We start from the raw sequence: 22,576 nt of genomic DNA, 5'->3' as shown, positions 1-22,576 counted from the left end.
AATGAGACTCGGGTGATCACAGATCGGCCAATGACCACGTGACCATCCCCTTACCACGTGATCAGCTGTCAGCCAATGACAGCTGATCACGTGATGTAAACAGAAGATCGGTAATCCTTTTTTTTTTTTCTCCTCGCGCTGACAAGGTGAGCAGAAAAAAAAGCTGATCACCGGCTTCTGTGTAAGGGACATTGGTCCCGAAGAGGAAGAGGCACAGCCACTTCATCTGTGCCTCCTGCCAGTGCCCACCGTGCATATCGGTGCCACCAATCTGCCCACCAGTGTATATCAGTGCCACCTATCAATGCCCACCAGTGGTGCCAAACAATGCCTAATCAGTGCCACCTAGCAGTGCAGGCTATCAGTGTCACTAATCCCCATCCAGGTCCATCTGTGCCCATCAGTTCTACCTGTCAGTGCCCACCAGTGCCACCTTGTCAATGCCATCTTATCAGTGCCCATCAATGCAGCCTATCAGGGCCCATCAGTGCAGCTTCATCAGCGTACATCAATGAAGGAGAAAAATTACCCCAAATTTTATAAGAAAATATAAAACTGTTTTGTATTTTTTTTTATTCAACATTTTTGGTCAACAAAAAATAAAAAACCCAATACCACCAAAAGAAAGCTCTATTTGTGTGAAAAGAATAAAAAAAACATTTGTGTGATAAAAATTTAATTTGGGTACAGTGTTGTATGACCACACAATTGTCGTTCAAAGTGTGACAGCGCTGAAACCTGAAAATTGGTCTGGGCAGGAGTAAGCCCAGCCCAGTAAGCAAGTAGTTAAACCATCAACTGTCATACCACCATACATGGGGCTGTCATATCAAAAGTGCTTAGTCCACCCATACACACTTCCGAATAACCTAAATGACCAGCACAAGTGGTCTGCAAATCCATATGTTCCCACCATAGTCTTTTTTGAATTGTATTCTATTGTATTTGTATGCGTCTTTGGTGCAGCAGAAAATCTGATCTTCACTTTGTAATATGGGGGGAAACCTAGTTTCTTTGTGAAAGGAGTCTGAAACCATTCATCTTTAGATAATTTGATAAATTGTCTCATGTTATGTTCATGTAGTGATTACAGATCTGAGCTTACTATAAATACTATACTAGTAAATACTATTAATAAATCTGAAACTTTGTTCTTATTTCTTTGTAGGCTGTAGAAGAACTTTTAGAATCTCTGGACCTTGAGAAGAGCAGTTATCACATGGGACTGAGCAGGGTATGTATGTTTGAAAGTATTGGAATGTCTACACGCTATTATTTTTGTTATCTCTCAGCTAAACTGGGACTTTTTGGAATTGCTCTGGGTAATTACGCAGCTGAACCTACATATTAGAAAAGTATCCTGTGGACATGCGTTGAGCCATCAATGGATGGCCATCAAGCAATGGATGGTCCTCTCATGCAATTTTCTACATCTTTGTAGCCTCAGCAAAAGCAACATCGGGAGCATTTCCTCACACATGCTCATCATGGGATCCATATTAATAAACTAACCAAAAAATAACAGCTAGCTACAAGCACACTGCTTTCTCAGCTGCTACTCACACTGTTCTGTCACAGAATGGCTGAAATAGTTAATAAATACTTGTTTTGAGTGTTTTCTAATCATTTGGGAGGGTCTCCTGAGGTCATCTTTAGTAAACGCTTCTGAGGGCAAACGCGGCTAAATGCAGTTAGTTGCGGCTTGTAAACGCTGCTAAACACACGTTTTTACACACGTGGATTACTAGCTGTGATGTTCCAGCGTTCAGGAGAGGTTGAGAAATTTCCCGTGTACACAAAGCCTAAGTCAAGGAAAGAGCTTAGAAAGTGGTGATGAATGTGTGCTAAAAATTATCGTTGAACTGTTAAGTTAAAGATGTTAATGTGCAAAGTGAGGAGACCTAGGTAACCATCAAAGGGGTGGGTACAGACAGAGCGAAGTTCGGCAGGGACCAGTTGGATATTCATCCTGTGTGTGGCCCTCCCTGTTCGACAGAAGTCAATCATTAGATCGATTTCTGTCCACCAACCATACTGGAAAACTTAAATCAGTGGCTGCAGCTACTGATCAGTGTGTTCTGACAGCAGGGAGTCCCTACTGTCAGAATACAGTGTCTCAGCGGGGAGGATTCCTACATCCACCTTACTTGTGTGGTTGGAGGAATCTGTTTGTTTTTTTACATTTACCTGTGTTTTACCTAGCTTACAATCTCTTAAAATCATAGTCAAGGTATATTATTTCTGATTGGCTGATGTGATTTACTGCACTTTGAACATGTGTGCCTCGCTAAAGAGTATATTTATATTGTGCATCTGTGCAGTATTTGGATAATAATTCTCAGTCTGTATTTTTTATTCATTTTTCTCAATTGGTGACTACTTTGATTCTTATATGGCTGTTTTTTTCATGTGCTTATTTTTGCATTCATATTCTTTATTGTCAGCAGTTATGTGCCTGTGTTGTAGTGCTCACAGTTCACCCAGCTAGTAGATTATGTTTGTATGTTTATTTAATCACTGTTGACCTGAGTTAAAAAGACCATCACAGTCTTTTTTTTATAAAATGCCAGTGATCATATCCTACTTCAATGTAGCCTTCCCATCGGCAGAGTGGCAGAAAGCTGCGTCATGTTCAGTGGTTATGGCAGATTGCAGAAGACTTATCTGCCATTCACTGTCACACAATGCACTGCTTGGATGCAGGATAATAAAGCACTGGGCACACTGTGGCTTGCATTATGTACTGACCAAGAGTTGCTTCCCACAGGCAGAATTCCTCATGCTAATGAGCTAGGGGATACAGGCATGGCACACAGAGTCAGGCCCTGCTGATTAACACGTTCATTCTCTGGGGCTCCAGAGGATTTCTCTGGACTGTTGAATCCAGCGGTGCCAAGCACCCTTCACAGACAGCAAAGGGTGAAGCTGAGGAATCCAAGCTTGCTACTTCTCACTGATAAAGGCGAGGTCATTCTTCTGCTTCTAGTGCGGCTTCATATTATAAACATAGTGTGTCTGTTTATCCTTTACAAATCTAAACCATCACTTGTTTAGGGTGCAGACAACGAAGCACATTCATCTTTTCGTTAAGTATACTAATCCCAGCCCTTAAGTGCCTTTTGTATAAATATAGCCTAATGTAGTTACCGTAGAAAACCATTGCTGGGTCTTCCATGTGGCGTAACAGAGGAGAGAGGTGGCAGGTGATGTCTCACCAGAGTTGAGAAAACATAATAAAGTTTTTTTTTAAGTTTTATATGTGAACATGACCTATTTTTACTTGCAGACTCTCCCAGAGTTCAGGGTTGTCACTTCTCACGTTGATTTGTACTTAACACTGACCCTAGGCATGCTCTGTATTAACCTCCTTCACAAATATACTGTGACACTTGTCAGGATGAATACACACTGCAGTGAGATGTAAAAGTTGGTAATGTAATGCAGACACCATCCCAGTAGTTGTTGGGGATTACTTCAGTAAGTAAAGGATCTGCAGGACTTGAAACTTTGCAGGCATCTGCTGCGGTCTGCATCTTACTTTTTCTTTCTCTTTGTCCTCTCAGGTTTTCTTCCGAGCTGGCACCTTGACAAAGCTTGAGGAACAGAGGGATGAGCAAACTCGTAGAAACCTCATATTATTCCAGGCTGCATGCAGAGGTTACCTGGCTCGACAGCAGTTCAAAAAGAGAAAGGTACAGTGAGTGCAATGCTTAGGCTGACGTTTCCAAATTAGAAGCTCCAGAGCTTTCCCAGTAACCAAAAATGGTAAACTGCTCGCCTTTTGCTAAAGATTAGAGCCTGATGTCAGATGAGGGGGTTTCCTTGTAAACGTCTGCATGTGCTGGGAGGGACAGACAGGTCTCTGTGTCAGACCTCTGTGTTGAACTGTTTTTCAGCAAAGAATTTATCAAGCTATAGTCACACTGCTGGGATCGAGCACTGTGATACGGTAAGAGTTACAACTGTCTCCTTATCACTCGTGTATAGATTGGGTTTCTCCGAGTGCTGTAGAACATTTCAGTGGACTGTCTTAAATTTCAGCTGGCAATACAGCGTCCAAAATGTCTAACCGGTCCATTTGACTATCTAAAGAAGTACAACTTCACTACATACACTTCAAACTTTACTTCTACTAATTCTTCCTTATTCTCAAATGTATAATTGTTTCACTGTTTTTCTAGAGCTTAAGGCAAAATCGTAAACCTAAAAAAAGTTACCTTATGTGAAAGAGGTTGGATAATATTTATAACATTCTATAAATATATAAGTAAACCTACTTCCATGAATAAAATTACATTTTTGAAATATTATTCTGTGGCCTATTGCTTTCTGATATTTGCCATTTTATTTTAAATATGATTTAAAACGGAAATCCACACTTTAAATCCATAACGTGAAAAAGAGAAAAAAAACATTTGCTTTGTTCCCATTTTGTTGAATTTAGATATCAGCTTTTATTTTAAAAAGATTTTTTAGTTATAAATACTATAGACTTTTTTGTTTTGTGTATGGAGCTTAATAAATGCCTTTTAAATTCCTTGCATTTACAGTGTTTTTTCCCAGGCTGCTGTTAGCTGTAGTCTGCACGATTAGCATTTAAAGTCTAGTTCAAGGTGAAACTGCATTAGTAATTTTACAATTATACACATAGAGATACTCTATGCGTACTGACCACCCATGGCATAAATAAACTTTGAAAAAGTGGGTGAGGTCTAAAGAAAAATAATAAGGGATGAATACAAAAATGGGGAAAACAAAAAATAATCTAGTCAGGAATACGAACATTGCATAGTACATATGTTAATGGAAGAAAAAATGATAAAGATGAACAGTTAAAAGTACAGCAAGTCCCCTACATAAGAAAATTCAACTTACGAACTTTCACAGATGCGAACATGTGTTCACATGTCTAATCCTGTAAAGCTGGGTACACACACTCCGTTTTTTTTTTCGTTCAACCCAGCGGGCTGAACGAAAAACTGATAGACCACTGTACCAACACAAACAATGTTGGTGCAGCGATCTTCCATGCTGTGCTTTTGTATTCTGACAGGGGGGAGCCTTTGTCTGCAAGCGCTGTTCTTTGCTGGACTCGTGAACACGTTCAACTTACAAACGAGCTCCTGTAACGGACTTTGTTCGTAAGTAGGGGACTTACTGTATTCAGTGTAATGCAGATATAAAGAAGCCATCTGAATTCTCCTCATAATTTCAGCATATTTTAAAATATAGCAAATCCTCAAAAGCTGCTGAAAATTATGCATGTTTACCAATAATTCTTATTAATCTTCCTTTACATAAACCAACTTTTTTTGTTTCTGGCTCTTTAAATACTTGATGTGCTGTGTATTAGTCACCTTTTTGGTTATCAGCGGTTCAGTACTGGCCCTGTGAGTAGAGTGTAAGCATTGCTTGGTATGCTCAAACATTACTTGTGGATGTGCCATAAGAGATTGCCTCTCAACTCCAGACCTGCACTATTCAGTGTCCCCAAAGACCAGAGATTGGAAACACTGAGATAGGCAGTGTTCATGATGGTGCTTGAGCGTACACTTTGAAATGTCCAATTTGTTCCCTTTACCTTTTAAAAATTCTTGTGGCGTGCCAGACATTTTCCCTTAGGGTTTGGTGACTACTCTCCACTGCTAACTGTGTTCTGCACATCTTTGGCAATAGAACAGTAAGTAAAAAATAAATAAAACGCAATAATCAGGAAGCTAGCAAGGAATCCATATAGGTAAATTCCTAACAGATCAGGGGCAAATGCAGCGCCTACCAACAAAGCAAAATCTCAGAATGACTGTTACCAAAAAACATATATGATGAGAAGATTAAATAAGCAAGCAATGTGTAACAAATGTCAAACTAAAAAAAAATTTATCAAAGAAAGTAAAACAAAAACACTGTGATATCCAAATCTTGCAAGTGGTAGGACCTGGAACCCAACACCCAGAGGTAAATTTTGAAGCTTACCAGAAATGTAACCTCATAAGCAGAGGTAAACTGCGCATGAATTATCAATTGGCTGAATGGATCTCTTTCTGCTCCGTTTATACCACTAAAGCCAAGACATCTCTCATTCAGCAATCCTTGGCCATCACTGAATTACACCACAGCTGAAGCCTAGACAGCTCTCAGCCTGCGATCCCATAGTTGTCTCCTTGCCTCACTAGTAATATGCCGCTCAGTAGTACAGCAGACATGTAGCATAAGGAGAGGCTCTCATAGTGCTGTATTAAAACTTTTATTATGAAAACATTCACATAAAAAAATACCGTTACCAGCTGAAAAACCTACAGAGATACCCCTGCCTGACCTGGACAGCAGCGTGTGATGTCAACAAACACAAACTCCACCCAACGCACATTTCATCCTATCAGACATCATCAGGAGATGGCGATGATGTCTAATAGGTCAAAAAACGCACATTGGGTGGCGTTTGTACTTGCTGACGTCACACGCTGCTGTCCACATCAGATAGCGGCATTTCTGTACCTTTTTCAAGCTGGTAACTGGTACATTACATTGCTGGGTGTTGGGTGTTGGGTTCCGGGTCCTACCACTTGCAAGATTTGGATATCACTGTTTCTCTGATTTACTTTCATTGGTGGATGGATTCACTTTACAAACTGGTTATGGACTTATTACATTTAGGACACTTTTTGTTTTAGTTTGACATTTGTTACGCATTGCTTGTTTATTTAATCTTCTCATCATATATTTTTTTTGGTCATTTTGCTTCTGTGATTTCACTTTGTTGGTAGGCACTGCACTTACCCCAGATTAGAGCACAAGTGCAAACAAACTTTCTGGGAACCCTAGAAAACATACATTGATTTTAAGTATACTTATTATGAGAGAATAATGGGGTCCGCAATCACTAGCTTCCTTCTTGAAAATGCTAGACTCCTGCCTCTTATGCTGATATTCTAGCTCTTAAGCCCTGTTGAACCTTCCTGTATTACTGTACCTCAGGCTGCATAAACAGTAATAAATATGTACTTTTTTATGTTTTAATTGCTGCAGTAAACGTTAAAATACTGGAAGTACACTAGAAAGCCAGACATCTGGTGAAAACAGATCACAGGGGTGTCAATCTCCAGAGGACTGACACTCCTTCTGCCCATTTCTCCAGTTAACAGTGCTGCTTTAGAGAATTTGAGCACTGGGCAGCGGGTGTGTTGGACAACTGGAGACTCAAACCCATGCACACTGTTAAGCAGAGGTCCCGACTCTAACCCTTGCTGTGGTAGTTCTAAAAAATAATGACAGAACCCAATATTTACTGTTTATACTGCATCATGGAGACAATAAAAGGCTTAATTTGGCTTGAAGACATTTTACCTTCCCAGAAGTACAGAAATAAAAAAAGTCAGATGTTCTTACTTGCATGCTTGTTGCTGTTGAGTGACACAAAATAATTGAAGCCAGAAGGCCAGTATGATAACGTGGCAACTGGTACTTCTAGAAGGACATGAAAGCTCTAACAGCCATTCAACCAGCTCGACCTGAAATTCGAGCAGTGCCAAAAGAAATCTATATGCAAGTGCCCAGCTGAAGTCCATTCCAAAGCACAATAATGGTGAATAAATTTCAGTTACCCATAGCAGCCAAAGATCACCTTCCAATGATCTGACTGCTAGCTGAAATCTGATTGTTGCAGATTATGATTTTTCTGGTACCGTCACAAGACATTACAACGATTTGGTTAAAAGGTTTTTATACATTGTGATTAAAAAACACATATACACATTAAAAAATACAGAATGCAAAATAAATTAAGGTGTCTAGTATCTATAAGTTAGATTCAGGCTTCATAGGGTAGGGATGGCAGTTTATCAGTGGAAGGGAAGAGGAGAGCATATTGTCCAATCATCCTACATAAGGTCCTGCGCTGACACTCGGCGGTGGATGCATGTCACTGAACTTATCGATCTAGTCATCCATGGCATATCTATCCAGGAACTTATGTAGGATGATTGGACAATATCCTCTCCTCTTCCCTTCCTCTGTGTAAACTGCCATCCCTACCGTATGGAGCCTGAACCTAACTTATAGATACTAGACACCTTAATGGTGGTATCATGCCATTTGAATTGATGCACCTCCTGATCGATAGTCTTCCTCCTATGATCTTGATATTCAGCCACATTCCACCCATCCCACTGCCAGATACTTACCTGTGGTCTTCTTAATACTTTTTGGTTGACGGATACATCATATTGAATATCCTGGGGTCCCTGGAACCTGTTCCCATGCTTGCCGGGAATTGGTGACCCTTGGCACTCTCTCTGTGTTTGTCAGCCTTGTTATAGCCTCCGAGTGTATGCTCCTCCCTTTCCAATTGTGTGTTCTCTCTCCTGAAGAAGTGGGCAACCGCAAAACATGTTGAGAGTATGACTTCTTTTTTGTCCACATGACCCTTGGAGGTATCCCTAGGTTTGAATCACCTCTGAATTAGAGGTGTATTGACCTTTTGAGAGGACTTATCTAGCATTCTGTATTTTTTAATGTGTATATGTGTTTTTTTAACCACAATGTTTAATAAAACTAAAACCTTTTTAACCAAATTGTTGTAATGTCTTGTGACTGTACCAAAAAATGATTCTTATTTGCCCCCCACTTTTTTGTTTGCTGTATTTTATATGATTCTGGCATGAAGGTACCTATACTCTTTATTATACAACCTTCTGAGCAATTATTTCTGATTAAGTTCCCAGAATCATTTTTTTTTTAACAAGGGAACGCTAAAAACTATTTATCTTTTATCGTTCAGTACAGGACAGGACTGATTGGACACTGGCAAACACTTTGCTGGGTCCGCCCCTTAGGCTGCATTCAAACCTGAGCATTTTGTTTTCAGGCAGAAAATCACACGTATTTGCAGCAATTTTTGGCACGACTTTGACATGTTTTTGCTGCAATTTTGTACAGGTCAAATTGTCACCAATGTAAAAAGAAGAAAAACCCCCGCAATCGGCCTAAAAAAAAAAAGCTCCAGAACTTGTTTGAGCTTCAGGCGTTTTTGGAGCTTCTGGCTTCAGGCGTTTTGGAGTGGAGATGTGAACCATCTCCATAGAGAATAACTGATTTTTTCTTTATCGTACATCATGGGACACAGAGCCTAAGTAATTAATGGGTTATGGTCCACCTTCAGGTGTTGACACTGGTATACCCAATCAAGGAAGTTCACTCCCTATATAACCCCTCCTCCTTCTAGGAGCACATCAGTTTTTTCGCCAGTATCTAACGTGTTGGTCACAAGTGAAGATATGCTCTGAGGAGCTTCAAGAGGGATCCATGCTGGATTTAAATAACCTCCACAGCCGGATCCATCCAAGCCACTGAGGCCACAGGATGGTACCCGGGCCTCGCATAGAGGAGCGAGGTTTTGCCTGTAACGCCTCTCTTTGAGGGCTGGACCCTAGGAACCAGGACTCTTTTTGGTCTTGCTACATTACCTAAAGTTGTCCTGAGGGGTGCTATACAGGTCCAAAGGAGTGGAACCCCTATTTAGGGACCCGGTCTTTGAAGGTTTACTAACGCTGCCCGCTGTGATGGGTGAAGTCTGGATGTTTTCAGCAGTATCCCGCAGCAAGGAAAAGGTAAGGAAGAAGCTTAGGAATTGCAAAGTCCACCTATGAATCTTTTTTTTCTTCCATATGAAAACATTGCAATGCCTTAAAATCTCCTCTAAAGGGATTAAAGATACACACACCTTATTACGTTGTTTCCCAGCAGCTCTGTCCAGCTACAACAGCCCCCCCCCTAATTGGGGAAACTAAGGGGCTGGGGGTACAGCAATGTAAAAGCTGAACTACATCATTTGGGTAGTATTGCATATATAAGTATTTGGCAATGTGTCAGCGCTAAACTGATTTACACTTAATGAGAATATAAGTTTCAACTGCTAAATATACAGTGGGGACAGAAAGTATTCAGACCCCCCCTACATTTTTCACTTTGTTATATTGCAGCCATTTGCTAAAATCTTTTTTTTCCTCATTCATGTACACACAGCACCCCATATTGACAGAAAAACACAGAATTGTTGACATTTTTGCAGATTTATTAAAGAAAAACTGAAATATCACATGGTCCTAAGTATTCAGACCCTTTGCTGTGACACTCATATATTTAACTCAGGTGCTGTCCATTTCTTCTGATCATCCTTGAGATGGTTCTACACCTTCATTTGAGTCCAGCTGTGTTTGATTATACTGATTAGACTTGATTAGGAAAGCCACACACCTGTCTATATAAGACCTTACAGCTCACAGTGCATGTCAGAGCAACTGAGATTCATGAGGTCAAAGGAACAGGGAGAGAGGTAAAGAAGAACCCAAAGATCACTGTGGCTGAGCTCCAGAGATGCAGTCAGGAGATGGGAGAAAGTTGTAGAAAGTCAACCATCACTGCAGCCCTCCACCAGTCGGGGCTTTATGGCAGAGTGGCCCGACAGAAGCTTCTCCTCAGTGCACATGAAAGCTCGCATGGAGTTTGCTAAAAAAACACCTGAAGGACTCCAAGATAGTGAGAAATTAGATTCTTTGGTCTGATGAGACCAAGATACAACTTTTTGGCCTTAATTCTAAGAGGTATGTGTGGAGAAAACCAGTCACTGCTCATCACCTGTCCAATACAGTCCCAACAATGAAGCATAGTGGTGGCAGCATCATGCTGTGGGGGTGTTTTTCAGCTGCAGGGACAGGACGACTGGTTGCAATCGAGGGAAAGATGAATGTGGCCAAGTACAGGGTTATCCTGGAGGAAAACCTCCTCCAGAGTGCTCAGGACCTCAGACTGGGCCGAAGGTTTACCTTCCAACAAGACAATGACCCTAAGCACACAGCTAAAATAACGAAGGAGTCACAACAACTCCTTGACTGTTCTTGAATGGCCCAGCCAGAGCCCTGACTTAAACCCAATCGAGCATCTCTGGAGAGACCTAAAAATGACTGTCCACCAACGTTTACCATCCAACCTGACAGAACTGGAGAGGATCTGCCAGGAGGAATGGCAGAGGATCCCCAAATCCAGGTGTGAAAAACTTGTTGCATCTTTCCCAAAAAGACTCATGGCTGTATTAGATCAAAAGGGTGCTTCTACTAAATACTGAGCAAAGGGTCTGAATACTTAGGACCATGTGATATTTCAGTTTTTCTTTTTTAATAAATCTGCAAAAATGTCAACAATTCTGTGTGTTTCTGTCAATATGGGGTGCTGTGTGTACATTAATGAGGAAAAAAATGAACTTAAATGATTTTAGCAAATGGCTACAAAATTACAAAGAGTAAACAATTTAAGGGGGTCTGAATACTTTCCGTCCCCGCTGTATATAAAAAAAATAAACATTACCCACCCCCACCCCCTCGAGGGGTGCGGGGCGGCACGGCTTTTTTATACATCAAGCGGAGCTTTGTTCTGGTTTGGGAGGTTTAGCAGCAGCCAGCAGCAGTTAACCACTTGAGCCCCGGACCATTATGCTGCCTAAGGACCAGAGGTCTTTTTCCAATTTGGCACTGCGTCGCTTTAACTGCTAATTGCGCGGTTATGCAATGCTGTACCCAAACGAAATTTGCGTCCTTTTCTTCCCACAAATAGAGCTTTCTTTTGATGGTATTTGATCACTTCTGCAGTTTTTATTTTTTGCGCTATAAACGGAAAAAGACCGAAAATTTTGAAAAAAAATGATATTTTCTACTTTTTGTTATAAAAAAAATCCAATAAACTCAATTTTAGTCATACATTTAGGCCAAAATGTATTCGGCCACATGTCTTTGGTAAAAAAAATGTCAATAAGCGTATATTTATTGGTTTGCGCAAAAGTTATAGCGTCTACAAACTAGGGTACATTTTCTGGAATTTACACAGCTTTTAGTTTATGACTGCCTATGTCATTTCTTGAGGTGCTAAAATGGCAGGGCAGTACAAAACCCCCCCAAATGACCCCATTTTGGAAAGTAGACACCCCAAGGAAATTGCTGATAGGCATGTTGAACCCATTGAATATTTATTTTTTTTGTCCCAAGTGATTGAATAATGACAAAAAAAAAAAAAAAAAAAAATATTTACAAAAAGTTGTCACTAAATGATATATTGCTCACACAGGCCATGGGCCTATGTGGAATTGCACCCCAAAATATATTCAGCTACTTCTCCTGAGTACGGGGATACCACATGTGTGGGACTTTTTGGGAGCCTAGCCGCGTATGGGACCCCGAAAACCAATCACCGCCTTCAGGATTTCTAAGGGTGTAACTTTTTGATTTCACTCTTCACTGCCTATCACAGTTTCGGAGGCCATGGAATGCCCAGGTGGCACAACCCCCCCCCAAATGACCCCATTTTGGAAAGTAGACACCCCAAGCTATTTGCTGAGAGGCATATTGAGTCCATGGAATATTTTATATTTTGACACAAGTTGCGGGAAAGTGACACTTTTTTTTTTTTTTTTTTTTTTTTTGCACAAAGTTGTCACTAAATGATATATTGCTCACACAGGCCATGGGCCTATGTGGAATTGCACCCCAAAATACATTTAGCTGCTTCTCCTGAGTATGGGGATACCACATGTGTGGGACTTTTTGGGAGCCTAGCCGCGTACGGGGCCCCGAAAACCAATCACCGCCTTCAGCGTTTTTAAGGGCGTGAATTTTTGATTTTACTCTTCACTGCCTAACACCGTTTCGGAGGCCATGGAATGCCCAGGTGGCACAAACCCCCCCCAAATGACCCCATTTTGGAAAGTAGACACCCCAAGCTATTTGCTGAGAGGCATGGTGAGTATTTTGCAGCTCTCATTTGTTTTTGAAAATGAAGAAAGACAAGAAAAAACTTTTTTTTTTTTTCTTTTTTCAAATTTCAAAACTTTGTGACAAAAAGTGAGGTCTGCAAAATACTCACTATACCTCTCAGCAAATAGCTTGGGGTGTCTACTTTCCAAAATGGGGTCATTTGGGGGGGTTTTGTGCCACCTGGGCATTCCATGGCCTCCGAAACTGTGATAGGCAGTGAAGAGTGAAATCAAAAATTCACGCCCCTTAGAAAGCCTGAAGGCGGTGCTTGGTTTTCGGGGTCCCGTACACGGCTAGGCTCCCAAAAAGTCTCACACATGTGGTATCCCCATACTCAGGAGAAGCAGCAGAATGTATTTTGGGGTGTAATTTCACATATTCCCATGGCATGTTTGAGCAATATATCATTTAGTGACAACTTTGTGCAAAAAAAAAAAAAAAAAAAAAAAAATTTGTCTCTTTCCCGCAACTTGTGTCGCAATATAAAATATTCCATGGACTCGACATGCCTCTCAGCAAATAGCTTGGGGTGTCTACTTTCCAAAATGGGGTCATTTGGGGGGGTTTTGAACTGTCCTGGCATTTTATGCACAACATTTAGAAGCTTATGTCACACATCACCCACTCTTCTAACCACTTGAAGACAAAGCCCTTTCTGACACTTATTTTTTACATGAAAAAGTTTTTTTTTTTTTGCAAGAAAATTACTTTGAACCCCCAAACATTATATATTTTTTTAAAGCAAATGCCCTACAGATTAAAATGGTGGGTGTTTCATTTTTTTTTTTCACACAGTATTTGCGCAGCGATTTTTCAAACGCATTTTTTGGGGAAAAAACACACTTTTTTAAATTTTAATGCACTAAAACACACTATATTGCCCAAATGTTTGATGAAATAAAAAAGATGATCTTAGACCGAGTACATGGATACCAAACATGACATGCTTTACAATTGCGCACAAACGTGCAGTGGCAACAAAATAAATACATTTTTAAAAGCCTTTAAAAGCCTTTACAGGTTACCACTTTAGATCTACAGAGGAGGTCTACTGCAAAAATTACTGCCCTCGATCTGACCTTCGCGGCGATACCTCACATGCATGGTGCAATTGCTGTTTACGTTTGACGACAGACCGCCGCTTGCGTTCGCCTTAGCGCAAGAGCAGGGGGCGACAGGGGTGCTTTTTTTTTTTTTTTTCTTTATTATTTTTTTGCTTTTTTATCTTATTTTTAAACTGTTCCTTTCATTTTTTTTTTTTTTAAATCATTTTTATTGTTATCTCGGGGAATGTAAATATCCCCTATGATAGCAATAGGTAGTGACAGGTACTCTTTTTTGAAAAAATTGGGGTCTATTAGACCCTAGATCTCTCCTCTGCCCTCAAAGCATCTGACCACACCAAGATCGGTGTGATAAAATGCTTCCCCAATTTCCCAATGGCGCTATTTACATCCGGCGAAATCTAAGTCATAAAATGCTCGTAGCTTCCGGTTTCTTAGGCCATAGAGATGTTTGGAGCCACTCTTGTCTCTGATCAGCTCTATGGTCAGCTGGCTGAATCACCGGCTGCATTCTCAGGTTCCGTGTTGAGACAGGAGAGCCAGAGAAAAACACGGAAGACGGTGGGGGGGGGGGGGGCATTCCCTCCCACGGCTTGTAAAGGCAGTCTAGAGGCTAATTAGCCGCTAGGATTGCTTTTACATGAAAGCCGACCGCTGGCTGAAAAGAATGATACCAAGATGATACCTAAACCTGCAGGCATCATTCTGGTATAACCACTCAAAGTTGTGAATGGCGTACCTGAAGACAAAAAAATGGTTAACAATAAAGCACAGTAAACAATAAAGTATAAATAATTACATACCTGAAAAACAAACATGATAAAACATAATAACAATAACAATAACAATAACAACACTGCAGAATAGAATACAGTAAAAAAAGAGCAGAACAATAGAGAGAGAGAATAGAGAGAGAGAACAATAAAACGACAACTATTTTTTTTTATTTTATATATATTTTTTTTTTTTTTACACTTTTTTTGTAACTAACTTTTATAACTGTAACCGGTTCCAGGTTCGGGTCTCTCAAAATGCGATGGCATCTTGGGAGACCCTGTGAAAGTGTGCCTAGTCTGTGCAATGCTGTACCCTACGCTAATACTCAACTAGTGTATGGTAGCGTTCAAAACATTCACCAATGCAAAGACCAGGATTGTCAGGACAGAAGGGACAATAATAGCGGGTGTCACGCCTATATCCGCGTTTGCTGCAGACACAACATCTTTTTGGGGGGGGTTCGTTGGGTAGGGGTACTCGGGAGCACATAAAAATGCCTCTCATGCAGCCGACTGCATTTCGTTGGGGGATGTGAATGGGGGAAGTACGGGCGCTGCAGAAGTGGTGGGTTCCCAATTAGGATTGGCGAATGCAGCAGGAAGGGCACTATGGGCACGACGGGCCTGTGTTTGTCTTTTTGGTGGCAGCGGGACACTACTTGTGCTTGTCACCTCACCAGCTTGAACTGCACTTATGGGACTCGCCACGTCACCAAGTGTTACTGCAGTGCTGGTTTGACTACGACCGGGGTGTACTAGGCCGCTGGTGCTTGCCAGTTCAATAAAAAGCTTCCAAAAAAACTGTTAGCGATCGCAGGGATCAGGCCTGACTCTGCGAACGCTGCAGTAATGCGTTTAGTGTTTTGTAAGTGACAGTGATCGATCGATACTGCACTTGGGTGGGCTGGACTGGGCCGGGCGGAGGGGCAAAACGCAGGTGCTAGCAGGTATCTGGGTTGATCCCGCTAACACTGCGTTTTTGGGAACCCTAAACTGCTGGGGACGCTAGTATAGATCTGATCTGATCGGATCAGATATTGATCCGTTCAGATACTATACCACTAAAGGAGGCGTATGCTGCGTGCGTGGGTGTTAGCGGTACTGGCGCTAACCTGACGCTGCCTGGGGCCGGTGCTTGCTAGTTCACCAAAATGCTACCAAAAAAACTGTTAGCGATCGCAGGGATCAGGCCTGACTCTGCGAACGCTGCAGTTATGCGTTTAGTGCCTTGTAAGTGTCAGTGATCGATCGATACTGCACTTGGGTGGGCTGGGCTGGGCCGGGCGGAGGGGCACAACGCAGGTGCTAGCAGGTATCTGGGCTGATCCCGCTAACACTGCGTTTTTGGGAACCCTAAACTGCTGGGGACGCTAGTATAGATCTGATCGGATCAGATATTGATCCGATCAGATACTATACCACTAAGGGAGGTGTACGGTGCGTGCGTGGGTGTTAGCGGTACTGGCGCTAACCTGACGCTGCCTGGTGCTTGCTTGCCAGTTCACCAAAATGCTACCAAAAAAACTGTTAGCGATCGCAGGGATCAGGCCTGACTCTGCGAACGCTGCAGTTATGCGTTTAGTGTTTTGTAAGTGACAGTGATCGATCGATACTGCACTTGGGTGGACTGGGCGGAGGGGCAAAACGCAGGTGCTAGCGGGTATCTGGGCTGATCCCGCTAACACTGTGTTTTTGGGAACCCTAAACTGCTGGGGACGCTAGTATAGATCTGATCAGATCAGATATTGATCCGATCAGATACTATACCACTAAGGGAGGCGCATGCTGCGTGCGTGGGTGTTAGCGGTACTGGCGCTAATCTGACGCTGCCTGGGGCGACGCATATCACCGCCGGGCGATCAGGGGGCTAAACCTTTATTAGGTAATAAACGGCGGGTGCCCTGACACTATAAAAAATAAACGAACTAACCTGTGTCACCCGTAACGGTTATACGGTGATCAGTGGTGAAAGGGTTAACTAGGGGGCAATCAAGGGGTTAAAACATTTATTAGATAGTATATGGGGGTCCCTGTCACTATAAAACGCTGACGGCGAACCTAAATATTTACCTCACTAACTAGCGTCACCAGCGACACTAATACAGCGATCAGAAAAATGATCGCTTAGCAACACTGGTGACAGGGGGTGATCAAGGGGTTAAAACTTTATTAGGGGGGGTTAGGGGGGTACCCTAGACCTAAAGGGGGGTAATATTCACTGTCCCAACACTGTAACTGTCACAAACTGACACTATGCAGTAATCAGAAAAAAAAAAAAAAAAAAAAAAAAAAACCTGCTGGTGTCAGTTTGTGACAGGGGGGGGGGGGGTGATTGGGGGGGGATCGGGGGGCGATCGGGGGGGGGATCGGGGTGTTTTGTATGCCTGGCATGTTCTACTGTGTGTGTAGTGTGTTGTGCACTCACATTGATGTCTTCTCCCCTCGGCGCTGGAACGGAAAATACCGAGCCGAGGGGAGATGACATCATTTCCTTTGCTGCTGTTTAGCATACAGCAGCAAAGGAGTGTTCCCATTGGCCGGCGGCGATCGCGAGGGGGGGGCCACGAACGGATGGCCTCCCCCTCATCTCGGATCGCCGGGGAACAGAACGGGACCGCTTCGGGCACCGGGGGGGGGTCCGATCGGACCCCCCACCCGCGAGAGGCAAATCACGTACATGTACGTGATTTTGCCTGCCCGTGCCGCCTTGCCGACGTAAATCGGCGTTAGGCGGTCCTTAAGTGGTTAATAACATTTTATTATGTTTTACTTGCCTGTTTAAAGCTTGTTGCGCCCATACAGTGAAACTGCCAGGAGCGCCAGGTGGCGGCGGCAGCCTCCTCCTTCGCGTCTGCATTACAGTCCAGAATGCGTGTCAGGACTAAAGTTAATTTGAAAGGAGGAGGGCAGGTCACTGAAGGGGGGCGTGGTCTAAGACTGGCGGCACCGTGCGCTCCATGTGGACGCTGAGCACACATTGGGAAGTAATCAGGCTTACACCTGAACTCTCTCTTATAAAGCTGATGCTCTTATGACAGAAAGTCTCTATCAAGAGCAGCTGAAGTGAAGAGGCTATCACATAGGACACAGGAGCGATAGGTCACGTAAGGGGTATATACAGGTATTTCCAGTACAGGAAATACAATTGTTATTCAGCATCAGAAACTGATCTGTATGGTAACATTATTGCTAGACTATTGCTCAGCAAGCCAGGGTGAGTCATTGGAACCAATTGGTGGTGCAACTGCTTCTAACACTTCAGCCCCTGTATACGTGACTGAAGATGCATTTTCCTCTGCCCTGCAGGGCTTAGAAGGAAGATTAGTGGCTTTAATCACATCCTCCATCCAAAGGGATAGAAAGCGTGCTAGATCCCCTTCCCCCACCTCAAATCAAAATCACCTTTGAGCCCTAGGGACTTGAACTTAGTTTTGTCAGTGTAAAGGGCCGTACACACGATCTGACTTTTTGACAACAAACATGCAAATGAGCTGTTTTGGAGCAACATCCGACCGTGTGTACGATCCATCAGACAAACTTTTTCAGTTTCCATCGGACTTTTGTTGGCTGTGCGAACGGACAAACTTTCCGGCAACAAAAGTCCGATGGAGCAAAGTCCGATCGTGTGTACACAAAGCCATCGGACTTTTGTACAAACTACAGTACGCAGACGCGAGAATGTTTCTCGGCGGCAGGGTACTGTACATCTCGCGCTAGCTGCAATAGGAAAAACACATTTTCCTACTGCGGCGGGCGCGAGAGTGAATTCCCCTCTGGGGAATACCAAGCCCTTCGGTCTGGTATGGATTTTAAGGGGAAGCCCCCTACGCAGAAAAAACGGCGTGGGGGTCCCCCAAAATCCATACCAGACCCTTATCCAAGCACGCAGCCTGTCATAGGATGACATGACCACGCCCCCTTATGACCTCACAGTCCCAGCATGCCCCGGGACTGTGATGTCATAGGGGGGCGGGGTCACTGCCTATATAAGTCCGTTGCAGAGCGCACAGAGCATTCCGGCTGGAGAGAGCGTCGTGTCAACATCTCTGGAAGAGAAGAGGGAAGAAGACGATCCAGAAGTCCGGACCACCGCTGGCAAAAGAGCGCCAGAAGATAGCGGTGGAGCCGGCAGAAGATGCGGACATCGGGAGAAGACGCCGGAGAGACCCCCGAAGTCGGAAGAGGACCCCGGAGCTGCCTAATAAATTACTTTAAAAACCTGTGTAGTGTGTTTTTTATTGACACTTTTTTTCCCTAGGTGAATGGGTAGGGGTACGATGTACCCCATACTCATTCACATAGGGTGGGGGGCAGGGATCTGGGGGCCCCCTTATTAAAGGGGGCTCCCGGATTCCGATAAGCGCCCCGCCCGCAGACCCCGACAACCAACGGCCAGGGTTGTCGGGAAGAGGCCCTTGTCCTCATCAACATGGGGACAAGGTGCTTTGGGGTGGGTGGCCCGCAGGGCGCCCCCCTCCCCCCAAAGCACCCACCCCCCACGTTGAGGGCATGCGGCCTGGTACGGATCAGGAGGGGGGGGGCGCTCGCTCGCCCCCACTCCCTTTCCTGACCGGCCAGGCTGCGTGCTCAGATAAGGGTCTGGTATGGATTTTGAGGGGAGCCCCACGCCATTTTTTCGGCGTAGGGGGTTCCTCTTAATATCCATACCAGACCTAAGGGCCTGGTATGCCCCTGGAGGGGAGCCCATGCCGGTTTTTTATTTAAAATTTGGCGTGAAGTTCCCCCTCAAGATTCATACCAAACACAGTGCCTGACATTGGCGGGGATCCAACTCGGATCCCCGCACCAGTGTCAACCCGGCTCGCAAGGTGTCAATCTCGCCAATAAAAGTGGCGAGATTGACACAATATCAGACAGCAATACACAAGTTGACCAAAGGGTGGTGGTAAAGAGCTGGAAAACCACGTGATATGGTGAAAGTTGGCTGGAAAAGTCCTGTCGTCTGTATGCAAGACAAACTTTTGGGCAACTCCCTTTGTACAAAAATCCAATGGAAAGTTGGATTATCGTGTGTATGGGGCTTTACAAAAACAGCCATTTGAACCAATACAGCATATTCCCTTAGTCTTTCTGACAAGGAAGCTGGTATTTTTGGTTGCTATATCTTCAGCAAGGAGGGTTTTGGTATTGGCTGCTCTTTCTTGTAAAGAGCCATATTTGGTTTTTCATGAGGACAGAGTGGTGTTACACCCACGTCCAGACTTTTTTACCAAAAGTGGTTTCAGGTTTTCACCTGAACCAAGATATTGTCCTGCCATCATTTTTTCCAAAACCATGTTCCAGGGAAGAAAAGCCACGACATTGTCTTGATGTGGTGAGAACAGTGAAAATCTATTTAAAGGCAACTGCTCAGATTCGTAAGACTGATGTCTTATTTATTCTGCCAGAGGGTCCTAAGAAAGGACAGGCAGCATCGAAATCCACTGTCGCTAAGTGGATTCGGCAAGTGATAATTCAAACTTATGATTTAAGGGTAAGATTCCCCCTTTTTCAAGTTAAGGAAAACTCTACTAGGGCGGTTAGTGCTTCTTGGGCAATACGTCACCAGGCCTCCATGGCTCAGATCTGTAAGGCCGCAACTTGGTCTTCAGTGCATACATTCACAAAATTTTGTCAGGTGGATGTAAGGAGGTATGAGGATATCTCCTCCGGGCGCAGTGTGCTGCAGGCAGCAGTATAAGTCCTCAAGTCTGGTGGTGCCCTGCAGGGTTGTCTCTCCCTCCCCTCAAGTAGCATTGCTATGGGACGTCCCATTAAGTAATTACTTAGGCTCTGTGTCCCATGATGGAAAATAGGATTTTTATTACAGCTTACCTGTAAAATCATTTTCTTGGAGTACATCATGGAACACAGAGGTCCCTCCCCTCTTTTGGGATTTTAGTATATTGCTTTGCTACAAAAACTGATGTGCTCCTGGAAAGAGGAATTATATAGGAAGTGAACTTCCTTGATTGGGTATACCAGTGTCAACACCTGAAGGTGGCCCATAACCCATTAAGTAATTACTTAGTCTCTGTGTCCCATGATGTACTCCAAGAAAAGGATTTTACAGGTAAGCTGTAATAAAAATCCTATTTTTTTTTCCCTCCAGCGTTTTGTAGCTTCAGGCTTCAAGCTAAAAAACGCTCAGGTGGGTTCTTAGTATCCCTATATAACCTTGTCCACGCTGAGGCTTCAGTTTTTTGCTAGTGTCCTTGGGTGATGGACGCCTTCACCTCTTTGAGAAGAATTTCTTGTCATCTCTTTGCCAGATTTATTTATCTCCTTCAACAGGCATACAGTATATCAAGATCTTAGTGCATTCATAGCTAACTATCAGTTTCCATATCGTTCACCCTTGATGACCATACCTGGACCCCACAGCAAAAGCAGGCTGGCCTATAATATCTGGTTCAGACATTGGATCCTGTTTTTTTTTTTTTTTTTTTTCCTGACTCATTCTGTGAAAGAAATAACTGCAAAATAACTGTGAAAGAAAGAAAAAACTGACAAAGAAATAACAATATGTAATTTACCTCTACAGCATTATCAAAAATTTGATTCACACATCATCTTTATTCTTTGTTGCAAGATACCGCTTTTAAAAATGACAATGGTAGAGATCTTAGTGGAGTTTTTATACTTGCACGAGATGCCATCTTATGCAAGAGGATCCCCTCTGTGCATGAAGCACAACTACAGATGGCGGCTCTGCATTTATAAAACAGTTTTCTGTTTCATTGTTTAGCACGCAATATGTTTCTCCATCTCATTAGATAGGAAGACTAGCAGCAATATATTATTGCTAGAGGAATTTGGCAAACACCTTGACTGTATCGTTACAGAGAGGCACATGTATATAACTGCCGGGGATCATTTTGGGGTGCTCGGCATTTGTTTGTGTGTAGTACAGTATATGGAACTCTTTTTAAAATTAGACAGTTCAGCAACAGGTGGCAGTCGGACGTGCCGCCACAATTTCACCACCTAAAGATCTTTTGTGTGTTCGTCCAAACGTGCATGTTTATGCCTGCGGGGTGGGAGGGGGAGCAGTCAGCAGGGAGGCAGAGAATAAAGTACAATCTACACAGTTGGCAACCTGTAAATTACAGCTTGCTGGTAGGTCATCCTGGTAGATGGATTGGGTAGATGGATGGATGGGAAACTGCTGTAAATGATCACGCAGCTATTCATTGGATCACAGTAATTTAGAGCTACACATTGTGATATGTCTGCAGCTCTCAAAAAAGGAAAGCTATTAAATAGTAAGAGAAATTCGAAAAAATACAAAAATGTGTGTGCATGACGTTCTCATTTCTGTGGCAGTATTTTCTTTTTGTAAATACAAGACACCTTATTTAATAATAGTGTGTAAAGTGCATACCTATACTGTGACCAGCTATGTATAGAACTAAACCCAATCATTTTTTTTTTTTTAATAGAATAAAGGAGACTTATAACACCTGTCAGTTTTCATCTGTGTCCCAATGTGGAGATTTCCCTTTGCTTTCTGTCCCATAGTCACAACAGGAAGTTGTCTCCAAATTGAGGGAAATCACCTCATGGACACTTTTTCATAAGAACTAGTGGGAGATCTTCTATTCCTATTCTACTGTGAATTCAAAATGTAGTACTTTTCACTTGCATGCTCGTTGATCATGGTCACCTAAACAAATAGAGAGACAGTGATACTCTCTCTAATGGGGACACTGACAGTAGTAAAAACCTGACAAGTGTTCTAAGTCCTCTCCACTTTATCCAAAACTAAAACAAAAAAAAAGAAAAAGATTTGACTGCTTTAGAACTTTGATTTAAACAAGTGCCAATTGTTTGCTATGAGTTACTGCACTGTGTAGATTTTTCCCTGTAATTTAAGTCTTCGGTCACACCATATCCGACTTTGAAATTGTGCGACTTTACTTGAAATCACACGATTTCA

General features: G+C 42.9%; 1 protein-coding gene across 17 annotated transcripts in view; it reads left to right on the top strand.

Annotated features, from left to right (window-relative positions):
- MYO18A (myosin XVIIIA) overlaps window positions 1-22,576 on the top strand; it is a 498,725-nt gene that overhangs the window by 331,781 nt on the left and 144,368 nt on the right. For all 17 annotated transcript variants that reach the window (XM_073616822.1, XM_073616821.1, XM_073616820.1 and 14 more), the window contains 2 exons: window positions 1,169-1,234; window positions 3,564-3,692. In XM_073616822.1, coding sequence (XP_073472923.1) covers window positions 1,169-1,234; window positions 3,564-3,692 — 195 coding nt within the window. The remainder of the gene's footprint in view (window positions 1-1,168; window positions 1,235-3,563; window positions 3,693-22,576) is intronic.

This window comes from Aquarana catesbeiana, linkage group LG02 (genome assembly GCF_042186555.1).
Source record: "Aquarana catesbeiana isolate 2022-GZ linkage group LG02, ASM4218655v1, whole genome shotgun sequence".
Lineage (NCBI taxonomy): Eukaryota > Metazoa > Chordata > Amphibia > Anura > Ranidae > Aquarana > Aquarana catesbeiana.
This window is presented reverse-complemented; position numbering and strand designations above follow the sequence as displayed.